Raw genomic sequence first — 26385 nt, 5'->3', positions numbered from 1 at the left:
AAAATATTTCTCTGACAAAAAGCCTTATATACCAAAACATATAGCTAAACAAAGAAAAAATTTAAGGGCTTGCTATTATTCATCGAGTAATTTTGCAAAACTATCAATCAAGCAAACAAAATCAAAATTGAAAACATCAAAATATTTTATGGGTTTGTTCAATAAAGATGAACTTCAAAATTATCGATTTCTCACAAAAGATATTTCATATGCGCTTGCATATTTTTGTTTCAATAATAATAAACTTTTTCATAACACATAAATAAAGTTTTTGTTTGATATTCAGCTTTTCAAGAAATTAAATCATAGAAGTCTTTTAATCCTCTCTTGCCTGCATTTGCTGTTGAGTGTGTAATATGAATAATGATGTCAATTAAAATTTAAGTATATATATATATATATATTTAAAAAAATGGTGAATTCTCCTATTTTAAAAATAGTTTCAATATTTTGAAAAACATCAATCAAAATTACAAAAAATAAAAAAAAATTTTTTTTGAATAAATAATATCACAAGGCACATGGATTAAGGAATAACCTTTTTTTTTAACAAAAACAAAAATAATCAAAAGTTACTGTGGTAATTAATAACAACTGGCTGTTCTTTTTTCCACACAGCAAACAGCACGTGCTGTATGTGATGGGACAGATTCAAAGGAATGCCATTGCAAGAAAGCGTCAGCGAGGCATGAGACAAAGGAAAAGGGAGAGAGTGTACATGCTTATGAAATGGCACCGGGATGGTGGAATAAGAAAACGGAGAATAAGAAGAAGAATAAGAAGATGAAGATGATGATGTTATTGAAGTGCTTTTTGAATTTATCGTGCTGGAAGGCGAGAAAAATGCATTTCGTTTTTTCCTTTGCGAGCTCATTTCCCCTTCTCCCTCCGCTCTTCCATCGTTCGCTTTATTCGCCTGTGCGCTCTGCTCAAAAGCAGGCTGTGCTTCATTCAGCAGGAGAAAGTGATGGAACAGGAATGAATGCAGCGTCGCCACAAGAAGATGCTCATCAACTGTGAATGTGAAGGTGCCAATGTCCGGAAAGCACGACTCAGAATCGCCTAGAAGAAACGAGGAATCTTCTTGCCTTGATTCTTGCTCTGATGTGGAAGAAGGAGAAGGAGAAAGAGAAGGAGAAGGAGAAAGAGAAGGTGAAGGTGAAGGGGTTGAAGGAAGCAGATGTGAATGCGCCAGAGGAGAAATGGTGGACATGAGCGACGTCGATATCTGAATGCGCTGAGAGTCTGAGTCATCGCCATTGAAACCAGCAGCAGCAGCAGAAGAAGAAGAAGCTCCATTTTCAGAGGAAACAGACTCACCTTCTGTCTGAATCGCCTCCAGCATGTTCTCCTTCCGCTCTCTTTCTCTCGTCCACACACGCACTTTCTCTGGCACCGACGGCGAGTGCTTCAGAACCACACACACAGGAAACCGCTGCGTCTGGTGCTCGCCTTTGAGGAGGCTGAGCGCAATCCAGCGGGGAATGAGCCTGGGAAGCGGCAGAAGAAGATGGTCGATCAGGAAGTTCGGGTTTCTTTGCGAAACGTATGAAGAAGAAGACGTGTATGAGAAGATGGAAGGCGGGATCAGAGCTTGCGAAGAGCTGTGTGCGGATGCAGGGGCAAAGGAGTACCGGAGCGAGGAAGAAGAGAAGAACGGGGTGAGCAGCTGGGCCGGCGGGGAAGCCATGAGCGTTGGGTTGCAGTAAGGGAAAGGGGCGTGGCTCAAGGTGATGTTGGAGTAGCCAACAGCAGGCGAAGCACAGGTGAAGGAGAAAGAGGACAAGTCATCGTCAGGAATGACCGAGGCAAAGCGGTGTGAGGTTGTGGTGGACGGGGAGGGGAGAGCAAATGGGACGTCTGCTATTTCTCGCAGGGTGGAGCGGAAGAGGATGCGGTTCTTGTGGTCGAAGGCGCTGATGAGTGTGGAGGGTGGGAATATCTGGTGGTTTGTGATTGGGATGAGGAAAAAAAAAAAGAATAATTAGGTTAGTGAAATGTTTAGTTTCAGTATTTTATTTTTATTTTTAGGAAGAGAGAAGAAGAATTATTTTTGCATAAACATAAAAAAAAAAAAAATGATAATGAATTAATAAAAAAAGACGCAAAGGACATACAAAGTTTTGTAACGATAGAGACAGAGATGTGTTTGACAATTCAGCATTTTCAGTTGATTTTCTTTGGCGTGAATGTGAAGTCACAAATTCCTTCCACCAGACAGGCAACGCTGAAAGATCAATAGGCAAAGGCATGAAACAGAATAAGCAAGTGTTTCATCATTCAATCAGAATTCACAAGAATTGTGCAAAAAAACAAAGAAATATGTTTTAAAAATAATAAAAAACCAATTGCAATAATGATGATGATGACAATTAAAATAAAATAAAAAACACACATTTTTCTTTCTCTTCCATCGGATTCCATGTTTCAAACAGGTTCATCAAACATTCTTCCCCCAAATTCATCAGAACGCAATCATCTTCTTCAATATCATCATCTTCATCCTTTTCATCATCATCTTCTTCTTCTTCTTCTTCCTCTTCTCCATCAACATCTTGATTGCCATTGTCACATTCTTCTTCTTCACTCAATTTCTTCCCTCCTAAATTATCCCTTCCATCAACATTTCTGTTCCTGTTCCTGTTCTTTTGATCATCCTCTGCAATCCCATCATCATCGCAGTTACCTCCACTTTCCTTCATCTCTTTCAACCCTCCCTTTCCCTTTCCTTTTCCCTTTCTCTCTCTCTCTCTTCTTTCCCCTTTTGAATTAAGAAGCTCAGAACTCGAATGCTCTGCTGAAGATGCGATATTTTGCTCATCAGATGAAGATGGTGCATTAACAGCAGCGTCGTTGTGATCAAAGTATTGATATTCGCTTTCAGAACGGGGGAAGATGGGGAAAGCGCAGCGGAAACACTCGGGGAGTTCTAAGGCGATGGTGAGGCGCTAAAGTTAAAAGAAATGACATATAAATGTGAGAAGTGTTATTTGAAAGGGAATAAATAGAAAACAAAGGAAAGATGAGGAAAAGTTGATAAACACAGATATATTACCATTTATAAGAATGAATATTAATAATAATAATAATAAATAGAATTCAAAAGCAATAAAATCACTTTCATTCTTTCCTCAAAGATATTTTGCTCATGTCACACACACACGCACACACACACACCCCAGTTCTCGTATCCGCTGTGAACCACTTGTGTCTGTAGATATTGTTCTGATAGTGTTTCCACAGCGGTCCTTCCACTTTCGGGAACAGAAACTTCGCCAGCTCGCTGATTGGCATCCGGCGCCTGTGCAACTTCCTCCAAATGCGCTGCAGCTGAGCCAAGTCAACTTCCACTTCGTCGTCTCTCTTCCCGTTTTTCACTGCACTCTGCAGAGATAAGTCTGGGCGCAGCTCAAAAGCGGTTTGGGGGTGGCGGGAGGATCTGTACAGGGAAGAGGCAGCAGAAATAGAAGAAGAAGAATAAGCAGCATTTGCTGTATTGCGGGCAGAAGACGACAAAGACATAGACAAAGGAGATCGAGAGCGGGAGCGAGAATTGGATTGGGAATGTGAATGCGAATGTGAATGCGAATGGGAATGAGAACGAGAGCGAGAATGAGATTTGGATTTGGATTGGGAATGGGAACGGGAATGCGAACGCAGAGTGGAGAGAGAAGGCGTCAGAGAAGGCGAAGAAGAAGAAGAAGGAGTCGGGGACGAAGACAGCGACGATGACGAGGCAGACAGCGGAGATGGCACCATCGTCATCGACGACGATGGCCCAGCAGCGATTGCTCGGAATGGCCTGTTCACTTGCTCGTCCCTCGCTGCTTCCTCCATCGCATCGTCAAACAGCCCATCTGCTTTCCCCTCTGCAATCACCTGGTCCTTCAGCTTCTCAGCTGGCGTCTTCTTCCTCTTCCACACTTTCACCTCTTTCCCTGTCACTGCATTCACCACCTTCACGTGGCTCACCCCGCTTGCTCCATCGCCTCCCACCACGACTGCCACGTGCTCTTCATCGGGAAGTGTCACATGCTGCTTCAAGGGAGCATCTGGGCAGACAATGCGCAGAGGGTTCTTGAACCGCGGCTGGTTGCGCGAGGTGAAGGTGGGCTGAGAAAGAGAAAGAGAAAGTAAGAAAGAAAAATATTAAACAAATAAATAAATATTTTTGTTGGAAATAAACAGTTTGGGAAAGAAGGAACATCAAAGAAATAAATAAATTGAAAATTAGATTTCACAGCGTTTTGACTATTGTTAAGCTAACACAACAAAATTCTTCAAAAAAAAAAAATAAGAGTGAAAAAATGAGAAAAGAAAAGAGTGATTTTTGAGTTACAAAATTCAATATATTTCATTTCCTCAAGCATTCACAAAATAATCGAAAATATTCAACGATAGTTCATGAAAATTTCCTCTGTAAAGAAAATGGAATGATTGATAAAAGCTTATGATGGCATCTTCGTAACCTTCTTCTTCAAACTTTTCAAATATTTCCCTTTTAATTGTCTTTCTTTTCACATCTTCCTTTTCGTCTTTATTCTTTCCTTTCAATCTTTTTGAAATTAAAAAAAAGAATGAAAGACAATGAAACATTACATCATTTTTCATTGTTGGTCGCTGAATTTCTTTCACAGGCAGATCGAAAGCTCCTTCTTCCTGCAAAATATCAATGTTAATTGACTCATTTCTCCCCATTGCCCATAAAACAAAAAAAATACTATTAAATATTACCCTTTCATTTTCTATTTCCGCTTTATACAGATGTATAAGACGATAAACAAGTTCAACATGATCTTCGTCACGTAATTGACACTTGCCAACATAAAAGTGCAATGAAAATGTCCATCTCAAAAAAGTACCCTCAATTTTTGTTTCCTTTGACTTCTTTTCCTTCTTCTTTTGCTTCTCGCATTTTGCCAGCTCTTCCAATTCTTTTATTGCCTCTCTCGCAAAATGCAGCTCATCCACAATAACTTCTTCCAAGCTTTTGTCATTGATAAATCTGTACATCAAAAATTGCCAAACAGACTGATATGCAAGTCGAGTGAGGTTGTGACATTTTTGATGATATTTGATATTTTCTGTGATCTCATTCAAATACAGTTCTTTATCCAATATCTTATAAAAAAAGAGAAGAAAAAAATCAATTATTTCAAAAAAAAAATGTTCATACATTACTATCATCAATGCAACTTAAAGTCAGGAAAGCCACTTCCACTTCTTTCTGAGTCTCCTCGTTTTCCTCTTTCTTCAATGCAACTTTCAGAAGGCAAGGCACAATTATTGAAGCCATTTTTGATGAAGACCATCCTTTCAACAAAAGATAGCATTCCCAAAGATCAACTTCAAAATTTACGTTCTTTTTATCTTTTTTCTTTTCTTCTTCAATTATCATCTTCTTAAATCTTTTGCACAACCAGGATTCTTCAAAACCATAAATCCAAATTCTTTTCATCACATTGAAATATCCAATATGCTTCAGCAACAAAATTGCATTACTCATCGAAAGTTTCTCTTCATCAATCATTTTGTTAATATTATTGAATAGGTCTTCTGAAAAAACAGAATTGAATTCTTCTTCGCTCATCTCTTCCATCGCTTCGTTCATTTCTTTGATTTTCTGCTTCTGTACACTTTCAGCGCATTGTTCAAGCTCAGAAAAAATATCTTCAATCATCAACAAAAAGTGTGAAGTTGAGCAACTTTAAGACAATTTGAAATACACAAACCCAAAAACTTTTCTGTTGTGGGGAACTCTTGTATCTCACCAATATTCTTATCATCGGTGCGCAATTCCATTCTGTTTATTACAAAATAGTTTCAATGGGTGCAAAGCTTTGAATAAAATGAAAAATTGACAAACACAAACATGCCTGATTATCTTGCAAAATTAAACACTTACAATTTCAATACAATTTCTTTCCTTTATAAACAAACTGAAAGATATAGAATATTCTCCAAAGCCAAAGATCTCGGCTGGAAAAGTCAGAAAGACAAATAATTTGTTTCTTTTTGATCCAACCAACATAAACTAATGATCATGAGAAAAAATATGGCACAATCTTTTTCTTTATTTTTTTTTCCTTTATTTTTTGTATGAGAAAGAAAGATTTGGCAAGACCTGAAGATATGGGAACGTCTGGAATAAGTTTATTTCAGTTTTATTTGATTTATAATTAATTATAATCCAATAATAATCTCCAAAAAACGTGCGGATAGTGGTCAAAAATATAATTTTTATTTTTTGAAAAAAGGTCATTTTCAAGTATTTATGGGTTTGATCAAACATTCATCAAATGTCTTTGTCACACAGAATGTTCACAAAAACACCTTTTTGTGAACTCAACGATATATTTTTTGATGAAATGGGTGCTTGGAAATGGTATTTCGAAAATGTGATGGAAGGAGAAGCTCCAGAATGCAGACATGATAAATGCAAAATGATATTCACATTTGGAGGCCAATATTACAAGTATTGGAGATGTGAAAAATGTGGCAAACAACAGTCAGTTTTCAAAAACACATCTTTGGAAGATTCCAAAATACCTCTGAATAAGTTTTTTATTATTGTTTTATATTATTTCATTGGTATATCAGCCGCACACATTTGTGAACTGCTTGGAATAAGTGAAAACCCAGTTCATTATTGGACGAGTGTAATTCGAGTCAGATGCACATCAATATGGAACAAAAATCAAGCTAGCATTGGAGGGTTGGGAAGAATTGTGGAGATCCACGAAGCGGTTTGGAGGTGCAGAAAGTTTGGGTGAGGGAAAAAGAAGATGCAAATTTGGATATTTGGAGCTGTGGAAAGGAAACCAGAGGGAGATGCGGGAAATAACTTTGTGATGATTGTGCCAAATTGGAAGGCTGAGACATTGGTTCCAATAATACGAGACAGAATTCTTCCTGGAACTCGAATAATGAGCGATGAATGGAAGGCTTATGCCAGATTGAAAGATTATGGTTACGCTTATGATACTGTCTGTCGCAAGCGAGAATTCAAAAACAAAATTGCACATGCCTGTTCAAACACTATCGAAGGTTTGCGGATGAATTTACGGAAGTTTTTTCCAAGAACAGGATGCAGAAAAAAGTATCTTGGGGACTATTTATCTATGTGACTGGTCAGAAGAAATTTGCAAATTCAATTTGAGGAATTAATAAAGGAAATCGTGTTTGATTTAATTGAAAAAGAAAATGAATTGGATGAATCAAAAAGTGTAGAATGTGACTCGACAGAATCATTGCAAGAATCTGACATCTAAGATGAAAATGACATTCTTTAAATGACTGAATTTGAAGAATCACATTCACTTGGAGCTGGGGACCGTGCAAGTGCATCAGAATTTGACATGATGGAAGTTGATTAATTTTTTTTTTTAAAATTCTGATTTAATAAAATTCATTCACCAATTTTTCCCTCAATTTTTTAATTTTCAGTTTTTGACTTTTTTGTCAACTTCCGCACATCTCTGATGTATGAAATCATGATAAATAATAAATGTAATCCTCATATATTAATATCACTGAAAATACGCTATTCCCATATAATGCGGTCTTGCCAAAGATTTTTAGATATGATTTCAAAGAAAGTTTGAATTAATTCTGATAATTTTATTGTCTGTAAAGAAGATATGACTGATCCTTTTAGAAATCATTCTTTCGTTCGAGTTTTGATCAAAATATTCATCTCAATGGGATTTTTGAAAAAATGAGTTGAAATAGTGAACACTTATTGTGTATGATATTGCGATTGGAAAAACAAATTTTTATACAAGTCCCATTGAGATAAAAATTTTTATCAAAACTCGAACAAAAGTTTGATTTCAAAAAGGATCAGCCATATTTTTAACATTTTGGAAAAATTATTCTTTTAGAATCTCATCAAGTTTTATTTAAGCAGATAAACAAAAATAAAGCATTTTTTCGTTCAAGATTCTGCAAATTCAATTATTTCTTGTTTGTGAAGAAATTACTTTTTGATGAAAAAATTAAACATTTACACAGAAAAACTATCATCTCTTTAACAAGCAAAGTATTTTTCAAAACATCGCTTTATATAAAACATAAATGATGAATGATATGAAAACTTTGTGAAATGAAATGGATTGAAGTGAATATATGATTTGAAGGGATTATTTTGTTCAATAATTAGAAGATAATTCTTCACATTTGACCACATTCCTTTATGATAATTGGATGAAGTGGCCTTTTTGTTTGAGGAGTGACAGATGCTTGCTCGATCAAGCGAACAACGCTCATTCCATCAATAACACGTCCAAAAACAACATGTTTTCCATCAAGATTTGGAGTAGGTGCGCATGTTATAAAAAATTGACATCCATTTGTATTTGGTCCACTATTTGCCATTGACAAAAGGCCAGGCGCACTGTGCTTTAGGAGAAAATTTTCATCTGGAAATGTTTCTCCATAAATACTTGTTGAACCAGAACCATCTCCCCGAACAAAATCTCCTCCTTGGATTATAAAATTACGAATAATTCTGTGAAAAATGGAATTCTTATACCCAATGGGTAATATCCCACGTTTTGCTTCTCCAGTGCAAAACTGTCGAAAATTCTCTGCCGTTCGAGGGCACACATCAGCAAACAACTCCATCTTGATTCTTCCTGCAGAATGCCCTCCAATTTCTATGTCAAAAAACACAACAGGATTTGTTTCTAAAGGAGGTGCTGTATAGTCCTTTGAAATCATAAATCAATATTTTGATCATATTACATAATAAATTCATTAGTTATTTGTGAAATTGAAAGAAGCGAGCACTCTAAATTTGAAATTGCAGTAATATTTTTTTCACGGGCTGTTCTATGTTAAAAAGAACACCGCAAACTGCTCCAGCCGATTTAACTCTGTTTGTTTTATGTTTTGTAAATTATGTTTTGCTGATTGTTTTATGCTTTATTCATTCAAAGTAATGCGATTGGAACAGATAAAATGGGAATACCTTTTGAAAAAATACCGAGCGAATTGGATAATTATGAGTCAATTTATTTTCTTGATCAAAACGAAGTCGTCAACGATGAGCAAATCCTTCTTTTGAGAAACATACCAACAAATAGTTACATATCATCGCTGGACCATATTTATTCCCAACCACAGACATCTCTTTCTCCACTTTCTTTACGTCACCCGCACCCACTTTCTCAGTCATTAACTGCTTCAAATACTCAGTCGGAAATTATGGAATTTGATGCTTCATATCATAAAATACTACAAGTTAAAACTGAAAATACTAAATTGCTTTTGAAAAATCCACATTTAGCAAATTCATCTCATGATTATGGCAAAAACTTCCAAAATAGTCAATCAACTTTTGATCAAGCTATTTGTCCATTTCCACGTCCTTCTGCACCTATTTCCAAGATAAGGACACACAATCCGGCTATTGATTCAATGGATGCATCATCTCGCACTGAAATTGAGATTGGCTTGAAAATGGAAAAATCTGTTAAAGAAAACCAACTTTCGTCCAACACTTATCAAAAGATAATTTCTCGAAACAAGTCTTCAAATAGGAAAAACGGGCGAGAAATCGAGTTTCATTCAACAGGCTCTGCTTTACTATTTCCTATTTCTTCTATATTAATTGATTCGAATGTGATGACTGGGAATTTTTCGGCCAACAACACTTCTGGCCGTTCGCATTATGCTCCTTCAGAAGCAACTCGGAATGCGTATGTCTCTGACTTGCACCCCCACTCACTTTCTGCCATAAGCGAAGACACACAACATCAGAAAGAGAACTTCTCCTTTGACCGCTCAAGGTCTTCTGTTGAAGGCGGTTTTCCTTCAAGAAAATTCCGACTTCCGCCGCTTCCGTTTTCGTTTGCGCAGAGCCATTTTACATCGCGTCCGCCTTTTTTGACGCCTCCATCAGCAACTGACGCAGTCCACGCTTTTTCGCATTGCAGCAGAGCAGGCTCAGAAGCAACTGCAGAGACTCGAAAGAACAACTCGCCACAGACTCATACTCAGCCACAGTCAAGTGAGCATCGCACAAACAGCGATGGAGAACTTACCAATCCACCGAGCAATCCAAGCGAAGCTACAATTTCGTCATCATCATCATCATCATCATCATCATCATCATCATCATCATCATCATCATCATCATCATCATCATCATCATCATCATCATCATCATCATCATCATCATCATCATCATCATCATCATCATCATCATCTTTTTCTTCATTTACTGGTTTCCCTCCGCTTTCTCCTCCTTCTTTGAGGCTGCATTCAAATGCACTTCATTTTTCCACTCCAAAAAGAGCGAAAATTCTTCAAAATTTTACGTCTTCTTCTTCTGCGCCAAGCAACGATGCAATTACTACTGACCGTCTGGTTGCACTGCCCGCATCGCTTAACTCGCCAAAAGTGATAATTCATGCGCTTCCGTATATTTCTCCGAACCAAACCAATAATTCGGCAGCATCCTCAACTTCTTCACTTTCAGTCTCCTCTTCGTCCCCTTCTTCATTCCCGTCTTTTTCTTCCTCAGTCGAAGAACCTGCGCTTTACACTCCGCTTTCTGCACGCACACTTCCTCTGCTTTCGCCGCGAAGCTTAGACGCAAACAGAGAAGAAGCTAACGGAAAGCTAAAAGCAACCAGCGAAAAGGCAGCGGGAAGAGCAAAGTCAGAAATGGCGGTGCATATTCCACACAATTTTCACACTCAGCGGAAGAAAAGCGACGGAAACAGAAAAGAGAACAGAATAAAGGAGAGCAGAATGCTCGAGCACTCAGAAAAAAACAAAAATTCAAAGTCTGCAACTTCTTTGAGCTTGAACAGAATCTTAGCCAATGAGCTTTTGCCGTTCCAAAGAAGTGCGCTGACAGATAGGATTGTAACCAAACAGGAGAAAAACGAATGTTTTTGCTCGCCGCCACTGCTGGCGCATCGGATGACGCTGCAGAAGAAGGAGCATCCAGCCAAAGAAAACAGACAAGAAGCGAAGAAACTCAGAAGCGAAGTGGAGGCACACAAATTGGCAGAAGGGAGAGAAGGGGCAAACAAACCTGAGCTTTCTGATTGGGCGAGCGGGCTGCCTGAAATTGCGCCTTCCAGCAAGGCAGCACCAGAAGCTTCTCTGTTTGTGGTTTCTCCGCATTCGTTTAGTGCTTCTAATTCTGATCTAAGTAATTCGGATGCGAATCATTCTGGAAGCTCACACTCAAATACTGCACAGTTGGCTTTATCATCATCATCGTTTTCTTCTTCTTCTCCTTCCTTCTTTTCTTCTTCTTCTTCTTCTTCTTCTTCTTCTCTCGCACCAATGCCAATTGCACATCCGCAGCAGACAGCATCGCTTAGCTCTTCTGTTCCCAGCACTTCTGCAACAACAACTGCTGCTGCTGCCACTTTTCATCACCCTTCCACGCTTTGCCTGCCATCGCCAGCTCCATCAACTTTTCAAGCATCATCGTCTTTCGCATTGTCAACAGCACACTCACAGCAACTCTTCTATTCAATGCCATTTATTCATACAAGTCAATATGAATCGTCAAGAGTCTAATCAAATCTACATATATTGACTTCACATCGGTCAGATTCGAATTATTCCGCAACTCAATTTTCGGCATGTTAGATTGAGCAGAATAGCAAAAAAAAATAAAGAGATTAAGTGAAAGCTAAGTTGATTGGACTTATATGCGTGGAATGCATTATTATTAATTATAAAGAAAAACTATAAAAAAATAATAAAGTTTTTTTTTTTTAAGTATGGAGTAATTATGATTGTGTTGTTATGTAGACAATTGAAACTTATGTTTCAATATAAGTAGAAAAAATGTTTTTATGAATTGATAGAATGTTGAATGTGTTTTTTTTTTTTTCATTTTTTCATAAATAAAGAAAAAATTCATTTCTTTTTTATAAAATTAATTTATTTTAATTTTCTCTGCGCGAAATACGAATGGTTTGTATTTTGCAGAAATTCTATCGATTTCTTCTTTTTTTAACTTGGAATTGATATGTCTATTTACGATCTCACACAAATGTTTTTTATTTTTTTATTTTTGTTTTCATTTTTAATTATTCGTTGTTTGTTTCATGAAATGTAGAAATTATTCGTTTTTGCACTGCTTTTATATTTTTCTTTTCTGTGCTTTTTGAATCAAAAGAAACTTTTTTTAATGTTATTATTTCATAATTTGCATACTTTGGATTTTCACTATTTTTTGTTGTTTCTTTTTAATCTCTATGAGATTTATCTTTGTTTAATAACTCCCAAATTATTGTTTGCAACAAGTTATGAAATAAAAACGTTTTGTGCAAAAATAATTCATTACACCAATTAATTAAAACAGAAAATATAATATTGAAATCTCACACTCAAAAAACACAAAAATAACACAGAAATTAATTGTTTCTCAAAATGGGTGATTATTTTTGAAAGAATATTATTTCATTCAAAAATTTCGGTTCAAAAATTTCTCTTGAATATTAACCAATGAACATTGAAAAGTGAATAGGATTATTGAAGACGTTTTTATCTTTGATTCGGTAATAACATTTGTTTTTTGAAACAGTTGTGAAAATTTTATCATCTGTTCATAAAAACACATCCCATTGACAAACAATCTTTTTAAAATCAAAACCCCGAAAAAAGTTATGATTTCAAAAATAATGTGCCAAATACAAAAAAAAAATAAAAATATTATATTCAAATAAAAATGTATGGCAAAGGGCTACTTTAAGGGTACCTAAAAAATTCTTAATAAGCTTAATGAAAAGGCTAATTGTTTCCAATTGAACTTTCATCAACACTCTTTGGCGTTGACTTTATGCTTTATATATCTTTTTTCTTTTTTAGGGTTTTCGTTCTCAAAAACAGCTGTCCCCTAATAGAAATAATTAAAATAAACTATCAACAAATCGTTTTTTTAACAATAAAAAGACATATCAAGGTTTTATAATTTGTTTATAGGGGCTATTTGCAATTGTTAGGGTTGAAAGAAACTCAATTAAAGAGTTTTTGTGAAGTTTGAAAAAAGCCTCGTAAAACTTGAGATTTGAATAAAAAACCATTCAATCATTTTCAGTTTTGATCAATTGATTATTATAAACCGAATATACTTATAATATCTCTACATTGCATTTTTTTGCTATTTATTCATGGATTTAACGAAAAAATCGGGTACCCTTAAAGTAGCATCTTGCCAAATGTATTTGTCAAATTCATAAAGATTTATACGATTCTGACAATTGTTAGCAAGTGGAGTTGATCCTATTTTAAATGTGATCCTACCCACTATTTTTATCATTTTCATTTAAAAAACGCTTCTAGAGTTAACCCTAACGCTAATTTTGCTCAACAAAACCCTAGGCCAACTCTAAATCCAATATGAACTTGTTTTCTTCGCTATAACCCCAAAACCTAATAAACACAGCAAGAATGAATCACAATATTTTAATAATTAAGGGCAGTCATCATGTTGGAACCAGGATCTTCTCCATTTGCCGAGTAATTGATTCGAGTTTTGTATTTTTTTGATGTATTTTTAAATGTTTTTTTTTCAAGTGATTTGGTGCCATTAAAGAAAAGTGCCAATAAAAAAATGACCCTATTTGAAAATTGAGAACTAAAATTGAATTGAGTAGATTTTTTTTTTAAACCCCTTGAAACACGCATCCAAGCCGCAACAATGCGCAAGCGAGCAACCAGGCAGATTTCGAGCGTATGAAGATTACCATAATAATGTTTGCGGAGAGTGCGAATTAGAAGTTGGATCGTCTGATTTAAACTTTTTCGTGTTTTTTTCGGAGAAATTGGAAAAAAGAAATCGGATGGAAAACGAATGCAAAAACGCATCTGAACTCAAGAATATGACAAAAAAGAGTAAAAATGAAAAGGAGGTGACTGGTTGTGGAAGCGGAGAATCGGGGAAATCGGAGGCAAAGAAGCGGCCGAAGAACTACGAGGAGCGGAGCAACTTCCTGGCGAACTTTGTGTTCCTGTTCTTCTTCCGGTATGTGTTCCGGAGGCAGCCGATCATGGATGAGGATGTGTGCGAGATTGCGGAGGCGAACTCGACAGAGGTGAACTGCCCGAAGGTGAAGCAGAAGTGGGAGGCGCGATATCAGGCATATGTGGCGGAGCTGGCGGCATACAGCGCAGAGAAGGAGGAGTGTGAGCGGGAGGGGAGAGTGCTGCGGAGGAAGGCGCCAGCACGCCCGTCAGTGGTGTGGATGCTTGTGTCGCTGGGTGGGTGGCGTGTGTGGGTGTCGCAGGTGCTGATGGCGCTGAGTGCCGGGCCGAAGCTTCTGGGTCCGTTCCTGCTGCGGTGGCTGCTGGAGGCGTTGGCAGTGAAGGAGGCGAACGATGCGGCGGGGCTGAAGACGCCGTTCCCGGGGTGGGTGGTGGCAGGGCTGATTGTGACGCCGCTACTCACAGGGTTGTGCGAGTCGAACGGGTTCCGGTTCATCATCAACACGGCGGGACAGATCCGGACAGGGATCAGCGGGATGATCTACGACAAGACGCTGCACCTGAATATCGCGGCTCAGACGAAGATGGATGTGGGGAAGCTGGTGGCGCTGATTTCGACAGACACACAGAACGTGACGGAGTCGCTGATGGATGTGCTTGGTGTAGTGCAGTATCCGGTGCTGCTGGTAGGGACACTTGTGCTGCTGGTCATGGAGATCAGGTACTACACAGCAATCGCAGTGGTGCTGGTGGTATTGATCTTCCCGGTACAGGGGGTTATCGCAGGGCAGATGTTTAAGAGGTACAGTCTGTATCTGGAGGCAAACGAGGAGCGGCTGAAGGCTACGAACGAGATGGTGCAAGGGATGCGCGTGGTGAAGCTGAGTGGGCTGGAGTCCGTGTTTCTGGAGCGGATTGGAAAGGCACGGCAGATGCAGCTGGGGCACTCGGCGCACTTTGTGTTTGCGCTGCAGATGATGTACTCGTCGATGTCGGCGTTTTCGATGCTTCTGCAGACGATTGTGCTGGTGGCATATCTGAAGGGGGAGGGATCGCGGAGGCAGAAGTGGTGCACCACTTCTACCAGATTGGGAGCATCCTGGGGCTGTTCACGTATGCGGCGACGTCGCTGCCGATGGTTATGCAGTCGGGGACGCAGCTGGTAGCGTCGGCGCATCGGATTGCGGAGTTTTTGCTGATTGAGGAAAGGGAGGAGTATGTGGAGGAGATTACAGAAAGAGACGAAGAAGAGGAGAATGATACAAAGGAACATGCAGTGATCATCAGGAATGGGATGTTCAAGTGGCTGGACCCTCCAGCAATTCCGCTAATGAACGAAGAGAAGGAACAGATGGAGGAGAAGCGGGTGAAGGCACAGAGAGAGAAAGCAGAGGTGAAGAAGAGGGAGAAGAAGGGGAAAGAGATGGAAAAGAAAGAGAAAGAAGAAAAGTCTTCGTTATCTTCTGACTCGAGCGAAGGAACAGGCAAGATAGAGGGAGACGAGAATAAGAAGAGTGGAAGAGAGGGGAAGGGCTGTTCGAATGTGGTGCTGAGGGACATAAACCTGAAAGTGAGGAAAGGGGAGCTTGTGTTTGTGGTTGGGGCGGTAGGAAGCGGGAAGTCCTCGCTTCTGGCAGCGATGAGCGGGGACATTGCAAAGGCTGATGAGCTGGAGGAAGATGGGAAAGAGAAAGATGAAAAGGGGAGAAAAAAGAAGACAGAAGTGAAGGTGAGAGGGAGGGTGGTGGCGTTTTCGCAGACGCCGTGGATCTTCAACGGGACATGCAAGGAGAATATCGTATTTGAGGGAGCGATGGACGAAGAAAAGTACAGGGAGTGTGTGTCGGCGTGCTGCCTGGAGGCAGACTTTGGAGTGCTGGGGGCAGGAGACGAGACGGCGATAGGGGAGCGGGGAATCAACCTGAGCGGAGGACAGAAGGCGCGGCTGCAGCTGGCGCGGTGTGTGTACAGCGGGGCGGAGGTGGTGCTGTTGGACGATCCTTTGTCAGCGGTGGATGCACATGTGGGGAAGCGGCTGTTTGAGGAGTGCATTGTGGGGCTGCTGAAGGAGCGGCGCGGAGCTACCGTGGTTCTGGCGACGAACCAGGTGCAGTATGCTGACCAGGCAGACACGGTGGTTGTGATGGAAGGAGGAAGGATTGTGGCACAGGGGACGAAGAAGGTGCTGGAGGAGAAGGGGATTGACCTGATGCGGCTGACGAGGAAGTGGAGGAAGGACGGGAAAGAGAAAGAGAAAGAGAAAGAGAAAGAGAAAGAGAAAGAGAAAGAGAAAGAGAAAGAGAAAGAGAAAGAGAAAGAGAAAGAGAAAGAGAAAGAGAAAGAGAAAGAGAAAGAGAAAGAGAAAGAGGAGAAAAAGGAAACCGAGAAAAATGAGAAAAAGGAAGATGAAGTGATGGAAGTGATGGAGTCGATCACAGAGAAAGAGGCGGAGATTCATTCAATAGAAAAGTCAACAGATAAGGCAGTTGAGATTCATTCACCTTCATCTTCATCTTCTCCAATGGTTTCACCAACGCACACAGAGGAGCAACTGGCATCAGGCACAAGCACACCAGCAAGTGTGGCAGAGATTGAGGCGAAAGCAGAGAAAAAGGCGGCGATGCAGATGATAACGGAGGAGGAGCAGATGGTGTCGAGTGTGTCATGGAGGATCTATGTGGACTATCTGGGGAAGCTGGGGAGTCCAGTGGCGGTGGGGTGCTATCTGGTGCTGCTGGTGGTGTGCGAGGGGGTGAACACGCTGAATACGTACTGGATGAACGTCGTGAGCACACCGGAGCTGCTTGCAGGGTTAGGGTTTGACTGGAAGCTGGGGATGATGGGGGTGGTGGCCGGGGTGTTCCTGGGGCTGGTGGTTGTGCGAGCTTGGGTGTTTACGTTGTTCACTCGGCGGGCGAACGGGAAGATCCACGACGAGCTGGCAGCGCATGTGGCAGGGTGTCCGCCGGTGTTCTTCGACACGACGCCGGTAGGGCGGATTCTGAACCGGTTCAGCAGTGACATCACGAAGACAGACACAGACCTACCGACGACGTTCACGTATCTGCTGCAGACGTGGCTGCAGGTGGTGGGGACGTGTGTGGTGGGGGCGATCGACTGGCCGTACTTCCTGTTGTTTGTGGTGGGGGTGCTGGGGCTGCTGCATGTGATTGTAGTGGTGTACCCGCGGACGTCGCGGAACCTGACGCGGCTGGAGGGTATCACACGGAGCCCGGTGATAGCGCAATTCACAGAGACTGTGACGGGAGCGGGGCTGAGCACAATCCGTCTGGGGAGGCGGGAGGGGGTATGGGAGCGGCAGTTCGCACAGAAGGTGGATGAATGGGGGTCAGCGTTTGTGCTGGTGCGGGAGGGGCTGCAGTGGGCGAACTTGATGATCCAGGGGATTTGCTGTGTGTTCACGGTGGGGGTGACTGTTCTGGGGTGGCACTTTATGCGGGCATCGAGCGTGGGGCTGGCGGTGTCGGCATCGAACAACCTGGGGTGGCAGGGGACGATGCTGGTGACGATGGGGGTGCTTGTGGAGTCGACAATGACAAACCTGGAGCGAATCCGGTTCTACTCGACGCGGCTGCCGCAGGAGACGAAGCGAGTGGAGGTGGAACCTGTACCGAGCTGGCCGAGCGAAGGGGAGGTGTCGTTTGAGGATGTGTCGTTCAGGTACCGGCCGGGGTTGCCGCTGGTGCTGAAGAACGTGTCGTTTAGGATCAAAGGAGGGGAGAAGATCGGGGTGTGTGGGCGGACAGGGGCAGGAAAGACGAGTCTTGTGCAGGCACTGTTCCGGCTGGTTGAGCTGGATCCAGAGCTGATGCCGCAGCTGATCGATGTGGAAACCGGGCTACCTGTGGAGAAGCAGAGTCAGTCGTCATCTGCTCCGCACTCAAGTTGTAGCTCTTGTTATGGTTCGTCATTGGAGCTGATGGAAGAAGGAGGTTACGTTGGAGAGGAAGAGAAGGAGGAGCAGAACAGCGGGCGAATTGTGATCGACGGAGTGGACATCTCGAAGGTGGAGCTGGGGCGGCTGAGGAGGTCTATCGCGATCATCCCGCAAGACCCGACGCTGTTTGAGGGGACAGTGCGGATGAACTTGGATTTGGGAGGAAAGCGGAGCGATGAGCGGCTGTGGGCAGTGCTGGATCAGGTGGAGATGGGGGACATGGTGCGGGGGATGGAGGGCGGGCTGGAGGGGCATGTGGCAGAGGGCGGGGCGAACCTGAGCTGCGGGCAGCGGCAGCTGCTGTGCCTGGTGCGGGCGATCGTGAACGAGTGCAAGATAGTGGTGATGGATGAGGCAACTGCGAATGTGGATGCAGAGACAGACAGCAAGATCCAGCAGACAATCCGGACATCGTTTGCAGGGCAGACGGCGATCATCATTGCGCATCGGCTGAACACGATTGTGGGGTGCGACCGGATCCTGGTGATGGACAAGGGGGAGGCAAAGGAGCTGGACACGCCGCAGGCGCTGATAAAAGACCCGAAGTCGCTGTTCTCGCAGTTGCTAGCACACTCGGGGCTGGGCAGCAAAGGGACGAGTTGTGCGATTGAGTGTGAGGCAGGCAATTTGGAGGAGAAAAAGGAACATGAAGATTAGAGGGAATAAAACAGAAAATGGGGTAAGAGAGATGCTTTGTTTGGAAGGTAAAGGCAGAAAGTGTGTTGGAAAGAGAAGCATTGAAGAGGGATAATGAGAATGGAAGCTGACAGAGTGGAACAGAGAAAGGGGAGGCAGAGGCAGCGAGTGACTGTTCTGAGATTTGCGAACTGTCAAATATAAGTCATTGATTTCGATTTATTATATTTTCTTTGCTGTCAGTTTCTATTTATATGTTTATATTAATATATATATACATACATTATTAAGACTTTTTGGTTTGGTTTTTTTGCTTTTGCTTTTGCTTTTGATTGGTTGCGTTGCGAAACTTTATTTTTCTATTTATTTATTATTTTTATGAATACGTAGCAGCAACTGTTGTGCCTCATTTCCTTGGTCACTTGTCTTCATTGGAGAAGAACGGGTGATGCAAGACTGTGATATATAGTGAGTGCAAAACTCGATCCTGCTAAATACTTCTAATTTTGAAAAAATAATAGGGTGGATTTTTTATCCGGACATTTTTTTTTATCCGGACAAAAAATTTAAAATTTAAATATCTCAACAAATATTCAATATTAATTTCCAGCAATTTGCACAGTTGTATGTTAGCATATATGACATCGATTCATATACAAAATTTTCATAGCAGTGTTGTATTTTTTTGAAATAAATAATTTTTATTTTTGAAAATCCGACTTTTGATGAATTTTTCTATTGAAATAAAATGATTCAATTTATCCTATATGCATAAAACTTATTTTTTCCATGATATTAACAATTCTGGTTATTTTTAATTTTCCACAATTTGCTCTTTCTAACGGAATGAAAATCTATCATTTTTGAAAAATCATTGTCAATGGGACAACTTAAAAAATATTTTTCATTAAATGCAGGAGCATCTAACTAAAACCAACACTTGCATTATTTAATATAATAGTTATAAAAAATTACCACTACATTATATTTAAAAATGATTCAGTGATGATTCCAAAAAATAAATATTATTTGAATTTCAATGAAGTTGAATATAAAAAAATATCATTATTTGTCAAAACAGATAACATTTATGAAATCCCTACTGAATAATTATTAAATATAATGTAGTGGTAATTTTTTATAACTATTATATTAAATAATGCAAGTGTTGGTTTTAGTTAGATGCTCCTGCATTTAATGAAAAATATTTTTTAAGTTGTCCCATTGACAATGATTTTTCAAAAATGATAGATTTTCATTCCGTTAGAAAGAGCAAATTGTGGAAAATTAAAAATAACCAGAATTGTTAATATCATGGAAAAAATAAGTTTTATGCATATAGGATAAATTGAATCATTTTATTTCAATAGAAAAATTCATCAAAAGTCGGATTTTCAAAAATAAAAATTATTTATTTCAAAAAAATACAACACTGCTATGAAAATTTTGTATATGAATCGATGTCATATATGCTAACATACAACTGTGCAAATTGCTGGAAATTAATATTGAATATTTGTTGAGATATTTAAATTTTAAATTTTTTGTCCGGATAAAAAAAAATGTCCGGATAAAAAATCCACCCTATTATTTTTTCAAAATTAGAAGTATTTAGCAGGATCGAGTTTTGCACTCACTATATATCACAGTCTTGCATCACCCGTTCTTCTCCAATGAAGACAAGTGACCAAGGAAATGAGGCACAACAGTTGCTGCTACGTATTCATAAAAATAATAAATAAATAGAAAAATAAAGTTTCGCAACGCAACCAATCAAAAGCAAAAGCAAAAGCAAAAAAACCAAACCAAAAAGTCTTAATAATGTATGTATATATATATTAATATAAACATATAAATAGAAACTGACAGCAAAGAAAATATAATAAATCGAAATCAATGACTTATATTTGACAGTTCGCAAATCTCAGAACAGTCACTCGCTGCCTCTGCCTCCCCTTTCTCTGTTCCACTCTGTCAGCTTCCATTCTCATTATCCCTCTTCAATGCTTCTCTTTCCAACACACTTTCTGCCTTTACCTTCCAAACAAAGCATCTCTCTTACCCCATTTTCTGTTTTATTCCCTCTAATCTTCATGTTCCTTTTTCTCCTCCAAATTGCCTGCCTCACACTCAATCGCACAACTCGTCCCTTTGCTGCCCAGCCCCGAGTGTGCTAGCAACTGCGAGAACAGCGACTTCGGGTCTTTTATCAGCGCCTGCGGCGTGTCCAGCTCCTTTGCCTCCCCCTTGTCCATCACCAGGATCCGGTCGCACCCCACAATCGTGTTCAGCCGATGCGCAATGATGATCGCCGTCTGCCCTGCAAACGATGTCCGGATTGTCTGCTGGATCTTGCTGTCTGTCTCTGCATCCACATTCGCAGTTGCCTCATCCATCACCACTATCTTGCACTCGTTCACGATCGCCCGCACCAGGCACAGCAGCTGCCGCTGCCCGCAGCTCAGGTTCGCCCCGCCCTCTGCCACATGCCCCTCCAGCCCGCCCTCCATCCCCCGCACCATGTCCCCCATCTCCACCTGATCCAGCACTGCCCACAGCCGCTCATCGCTCCGCTTTCCTCCCAAATCCAAGTTCATCCGCACTGTCCCCTCAAACAGCGTCGGGTCTTGCGGGATGATCGCGATAGACCTCCTCAGCCGCCCCAGCTCCACCTTCGAGATGTCCACTCCGTCGATCACAATTCGCCCGCTGTTCTGCTCCTCCTTCTCTTCCTCTCCAACGTAACCTCCTTCTTCCATCAGCTCCAATGACGAACCATAACAAGAGCTACAACTTGAGTGCGGAGCAGATGACGACTGACTCTGCTTCTCCACAGGTAGCCCGGTTTCCACATCGATCAGCTGCGGCATCAGCTCTGGATCCAGCTCAACCAGCCGGAACAGTGCCTGCACAAGACTCGTCTTTCCTGCCCCTGTCCGCCCACACACCCCGATCTTCTCCCCTCCTTTGATCCTAAACGACACGTTCTTCAGCACCAGCGGCAACCCCGGCCGGTACCTGAACGACACATCCTCAAACGACACCTCCCCTTCGCTCGGCCAGCTCGGTACAGGTTCCACCTCCACTCGCTTCGTCTCCTGCGGCAGCCGCGTCGAGTAGAACCGGATTCGCTCCAGGTTTGTCATTGTCGACTCCACAAGCACCCCCATCGTCACCAGCATCGTCCCCTGCCACCCCAGGTTGTTCGATGCCGACACCGCCAGCCCCACGCTCGATGCCCGCATAAAGTGCCACCCCAGAACAGTCACCCCCACCGTGAACACACAGCAAATCCCCTGGATCATCAAGTTCGCCCACTGCAGCCCCTCCCGCACCAGCACAAACGCTGACCCCCATTCATCCACCTTCTGTGCGAACTGCCGCTCCCATACCCCCTCCCGCCTCCCCAGACGGATTGTGCTCAGCCCCGCTCCCGTCACAGTCTCTGTGAATTGCGCTATCACCGGGCTCCGTGTGATACCCTCCAGCCGCGTCAGGTTCCGCGACGTCCGCGGGTACACCACTACAATCACATGCAGCAGCCCCAGCACCCCCACCACAAACAACAGGAAGTACGGCCAGTCGATCGCCCCCACCACACACGTCCCCACCACCTGCAGCCACGTCTGCAGCAGATACGTGAACGTCGTCGGTAGGTCTGTGTCTGTCTTCGTGATGTCACTGCTGAACCGGTTCAGAATCCGCCCTACCGGCGTCGTGTCGAAGAACACCGGCGGACACCCTGCCACATGCGCTGCCAGCTCGTCGTGGATCTTCCCGTTCGCCCGCCGAGTGAACAACGTAAACACCCAAGCTCGCACAACCACCAGCCCCAGGAACACCCCGGCCACCACCCCCATCATCCCCAGCTTCCAGTCAAACCCTAACCCTGCAAGCAGCTCCGGTGTGCTCACGACGTTCATCCAGTACGTATTCAGCGTGTTCACCCCCTCGCACACCACCAGCAGCACCAGATAGCACCCCACCGCCACTGGACTCCCCAGCTTCCCCAGATAGTCCACATAGATCCTCCATGACACACTCGACACCATCTGCTCCTCCTCCGTTATCATCTGCATCGCCGCCTTTTTCTCTGCTTTCGCCTCAATCTCTGCCACACTTGCTGGTGTGCTTGTGCCTGATGCCAGTTGCTCCTCTGTGTGCGTTGGTGAAACCATTGGAGAAGATGAAGATGAAGGTGAATGAATCTCAACTGCCTTATCTGTTGACTTTTCTATTGAATGAATCTCCGCCTCTTTCTCTGTGATCGACTCCATCACTTCCATCACTTCATCTTCCTTTTTCTCATTTTTCTCGGTTTCCTTTTTCTCCTCTTTCTCTTTCTCTTTCTCTTTCTCTTTCTCTTTCTCTTTCTCTTTCTCTTTCTCTTTCTCTTTCTCTTTCTCTTTCTCTTTCTCTTTCTCTTTCTCTTTCTCTTTCTCTTTCTCTTTCTCTTTCTCTTTCCCGTCCTTCCTCCACTTCCTCGTCAGCCGCATCAGGTCAATCCCCTTCTCCTCCAGCACCTTCTTCGTCCCCTGTGCCACAATCCTTCCTCCTTCCATCACAACCACCGTGTCTGCCTGGTCAGCATACTGCACCTGGTTCGTCGCCAGAACCACGGTAGCTCCGCGCCGCTCCTTCAGCAGCCCCACAATGCACTCCTCAAACAGCCGCTTCCCCACATGTGCATCCACCGCTGACAAAGGATCGTCCAACAGCACCACCTCCGCCCCGCTGTACACACACCGCGCCAGCTGCAGCCGCGCCTTCTGTCCTCCGCTCAGGTTGATTCCCCGCTCCCCTATCGCCGTCTCGTCTCCTGCCCCCAGCACTCCAAAGTCTGCCTCCAGGCAGCACGCCGACACACACTCCCTGTACTTTTCTTCGTCCATCGCTCCCTCAAATACGATATTCTCCTTGCATGTCCCGTTGAAGATCCACGGCGTCTGCGAAAACGCCACCACCCTCCCTCTCACCTTCACTTCTGTCTTCTTTTTTCTCCCCTTTTCATCTTTCTCTTTCCCATCTTCCTCCAGCTCATCAGCCTTTGCAATGTCCCCGCTCATCGCTGCCAGAAGCGAGGACTTCCCGCTTCCTACCGCCCCAACCACAAACACAAGCTCCCCTTTCCTCACTTTCAGGTTTATGTCCCTCAGCACCACATTCGAACAGCCCTTCCCCTCTCTTCCACTCTTCTTATTCTCGTCTCCCTCTATCTTGCCTGTTCCTTCGCTCGAGTCAGAAGATAACGAAGACTTTTCTTCTTTCTCTTTCTTTTCCATCTCTTTCCCCTTCTTCTCCCTCTTCTTCACCTCTGCTTTCTCTCTCTGTGCCTTCACCCGCTTCTCCTCCATCTGTTCCTTCTCTTCGTTCATTAGCGGAATTGCTGGAGGGTCCAGCCACTTGAACATCCCATTCCTGATGATCACTGCATGTTCCTTTGTATCATTCTCCTCTTCTTCGTCTCTTTCTGTAATCTCCTCCACATACTCCTCCCTTTCCTCAATCAGCAAAAACTCCGCAATCCGATGCGCCGACGCTACCAGCTGCGTCCCCGACTGCATAACCATCGGCAGCGACGTCGCCGCATACGTGAACAGCCCCAGGATGCTCCCAATCTGGTAGAAGTGGTGCACCACTTCTGCCTCCGCGATCCCCTCCCCCTTCAGATATGCCACCAGCACAATCGTCTGCAGAAGCATCGAAAACGCCGACATCGACGAGTACATCATCTGCAGCGCAAACACAAAGTGCGCCGAGTGCCCCAGCTGCATCTGCCGTGCCTTTCCAATCCGCTCCAGAAACACGGACTCCAGCCCACTCAGCTTCACCACGCGCATCCCTTGCACCATCTCGTTCGTAGCCTTCAGCCGCTCCTCGTTTGCCTCCAGATACAGACTGTACCTCTTAAACATCTGCCCTGCGATAACCCCCTGTACCGGGAAGATCAATACCACCAGCACCACTGCGATTGCTGTGTAGTACCTGATCTCCATGACCAGCAGCACAAGTGTCCCTACCAGCAGCACCGGATACTGCACTACACCAAGCACATCCATCAGCGACTCCGTCACGTTCTGTGTGTCTGTCGAAATCAGCGCCACCAGCTTCCCCACATCCATCTTCGTCTGAGCCGCGATATTCAGGTGCAGCGTCTTGTCGTAGATCATCCCGCTGATCCCTGTCCGGATCTGTCCCGCCGTGTTGATGATGAACCGGAACCCGTTCGACTCGCACAACCCTGTGAGTAGCGGCGTCACAATCAGCCCTGCCACCACCCACCCCGGGAACGGCGTCTTCAGCCCCGCCGCATCGTTCGCCTCCTTCACTGCCAACGCCTCCAGCAGCCACCGCAGCAGGAACGGACCCAGAAGCTTCGGCCCGGCACTCAGCGCCATCAGCACCTGCGACACCCACACACGCCACCCACCCAGCGACACAAGCATCCACACCACTGACGGGCGTGCTGGCGCCTTCCTCCGCAGCACTCTCCCCTCCCGCTCACACTCCTCCTTCTCTGCGCTGTATGCCGCCAGCTCCGCCACATATGCCTGATATCGCGCCTCCCACTTCTGCTTCACCTTCGGGCAGTTCACCTCTGTCGAGTTCGCCTCCGCAATCTCGCACACATCCTCATCCATGATCGGCTGCCTCCGGAACACATACCGGAAGAAGAACAGGAACACAAAGTTCGCCAGGAAGTTGCTCCGCTCCTCGTAGTTCTTCGGCCGCTTCTTTGCCTCCGATTTCCCCGATTCTCCGCTTCCACAACCAGTCACCTCCTTTTCATTTTTACTCTTTTTTGTCATATTCTTGAGTTCAGATGCGTTTTTGCATTCGTTTTCCATCCGATTTCTTTTTTCCAATTTCTCCGAAAAAAACACGAAAAAGTTTAAATCAGACGATCCAACTTCTAATTCGCACTCTCCGCAAACATTATTATGGTAATCTTCATACGCTCGAAATCTGCCTGGTTGCTCGCTTGCGCATTGTTGCGGCTTGGATGCGTGTTTCAAGGGGTTTAAAAAAAAAATCTACTCAATTCAATTTTAGTTCTCAATTTTCAAATAGGGTCATTTTTTTATTGGCACTTTTCTTTAATGGCACCAAATCACTTGAAAAAAAAACATTTAAAAATACATCAAAAAAATACAAAACTCGAATCAATTACTCGGCAAATGGAGAAGATCCTGGTTCCAACATGATGACTGCCCTTAATTATTAAAATATTGTGATTCATTCTTGCTGTGTTTATTAGGTTTTGGGGTTATAGCGAAGAAAACAAGTTCATATTGGATTTAGAGTTGGCCTAGGGTTTTGTTGAGCAAAATTAGCGTTAGGGTTAACTCTAGAAGCGTTTTTTAAATGAAAATGATAAAAATAGTGGGTAGGATCACATTGAAAATAGGATCAACTCCACTTACTAACAATTATTATCAAACAAGTTAAAAAGTTAAAAATTATAATATCATATAACATTTATATTTCTTTAAAAGACAATACAGCAATACCAAAAAGAAGAACACATTCTCCCTTTCGTTAGATGCAAAAAATGCAGGATTCAGACAAGGTTGGTAGAAATTGGTAAGAGATAATGAAAATGCTACAGAAAACGGAAAAGTGGAAAGCGTCTTGTCAACCTCTGTGAAGTTATTTGTGCAGTGAGAACAAGAAGGCAAGAATGTTGGTGGAAGCACAGCAACATCGCTGTTTCTTTGTGAAATATTCGTGGACTCCTCAATTTCTTCTTGATTCTTTCGTAACAATTGATTTTGATAAGAAACTGAACAAGAGGAAAATTGAGGAAAAGAAGGAGAACCTGTATGCAGAGG

At 42.8% G+C, this 26385-nt stretch overlaps 5 protein-coding genes across 5 annotated transcripts; 2 read left to right on the top strand and 3 right to left on the bottom strand.

The window, feature by feature from the left end:
• Window positions 1–565: 565 nt before the first annotated feature.
• Window positions 566–5802, bottom strand: MONOS_14321 (uncharacterized protein; the record flags this gene model as incomplete). The annotated part of the gene is made up of 8 exons (XM_067867114.1): window positions 566–1604; window positions 1659–1942; window positions 2118–2227; window positions 2396–2948; window positions 3178–4113; window positions 4735–5121; window positions 5177–5670; window positions 5733–5802. The coding sequence occupies 8 exons, from the start codon at window positions 5800–5802 to the stop codon at window positions 566–568; spliced, it is 3873 nt and encodes a 1290-aa protein (XP_067729629.1).
• A 2224-nt stretch (window positions 5803–8026) lies between these two features.
• Window positions 8027–8637, bottom strand: MONOS_14322 (peptidyl-prolyl cis-trans isomerase, cyclophilin-type). The gene has a single exon (XM_067867115.1). The coding sequence runs from the start codon at window positions 8623–8625 to the stop codon at window positions 8173–8175; it is 453 nt and encodes a 150-aa protein (XP_067729628.1). The 5' UTR covers window positions 8626–8637; the 3' UTR covers window positions 8027–8172.
• A 197-nt stretch (window positions 8638–8834) lies between these two features.
• Window positions 8835–12344, top strand: MONOS_14323 (uncharacterized protein; the record flags this gene model as incomplete). The annotated part of the gene is made up of 2 exons (XM_067867116.1): window positions 8835–8878; window positions 8940–12344. 2 exons carry the CDS (start codon window positions 8835–8837, stop codon window positions 11542–11544), a joined length of 2649 nt encoding a protein of 882 aa, XP_067729627.1. The 3' UTR covers window positions 11545–12344.
• Window positions 12345–13856: 1512 nt separating this feature from the next.
• Window positions 13857–18574, top strand: MONOS_17425 (putative multidrug resistance-associated protein 1; the record flags this gene model as incomplete). Its single annotated transcript, XM_067870344.1, has 2 exons — window positions 13857–14711; window positions 14762–18574. 2 exons carry the CDS (start codon window positions 13857–13859, stop codon window positions 18572–18574), a joined length of 4668 nt encoding a protein of 1555 aa, XP_067729626.1.
• Window positions 18575–20184: 1610 nt separating this feature from the next.
• MONOS_16300fu16301 (putative multidrug resistance-associated protein 1) lies at window positions 20185–25401 on the bottom strand (the record flags this gene model as incomplete). Its single annotated transcript, XM_067869215.1, has 1 exon — window positions 20185–25401. The coding sequence occupies one exon, from the start codon at window positions 25399–25401 to the stop codon at window positions 20638–20640; it is 4764 nt and encodes a 1587-aa protein (XP_067729625.1). The 3' UTR covers window positions 20185–20637.
• Window positions 25402–26385: the final 984 nt, after the last annotated feature.

Source organism: Monocercomonoides exilis (assembly GCF_001643675.1).
Source record: "Monocercomonoides exilis strain PA203 chromosome Unknown scaffold16-1735695, whole genome shotgun sequence".
NCBI classification, from domain to species: domain Eukaryota; phylum Preaxostyla; order Oxymonadida; family Polymastigidae; genus Monocercomonoides; species Monocercomonoides exilis.
The sequence above is the reverse complement of the archived record's forward strand: the minus strand, read 5'-3'. Positions and strand labels throughout refer to the sequence as shown.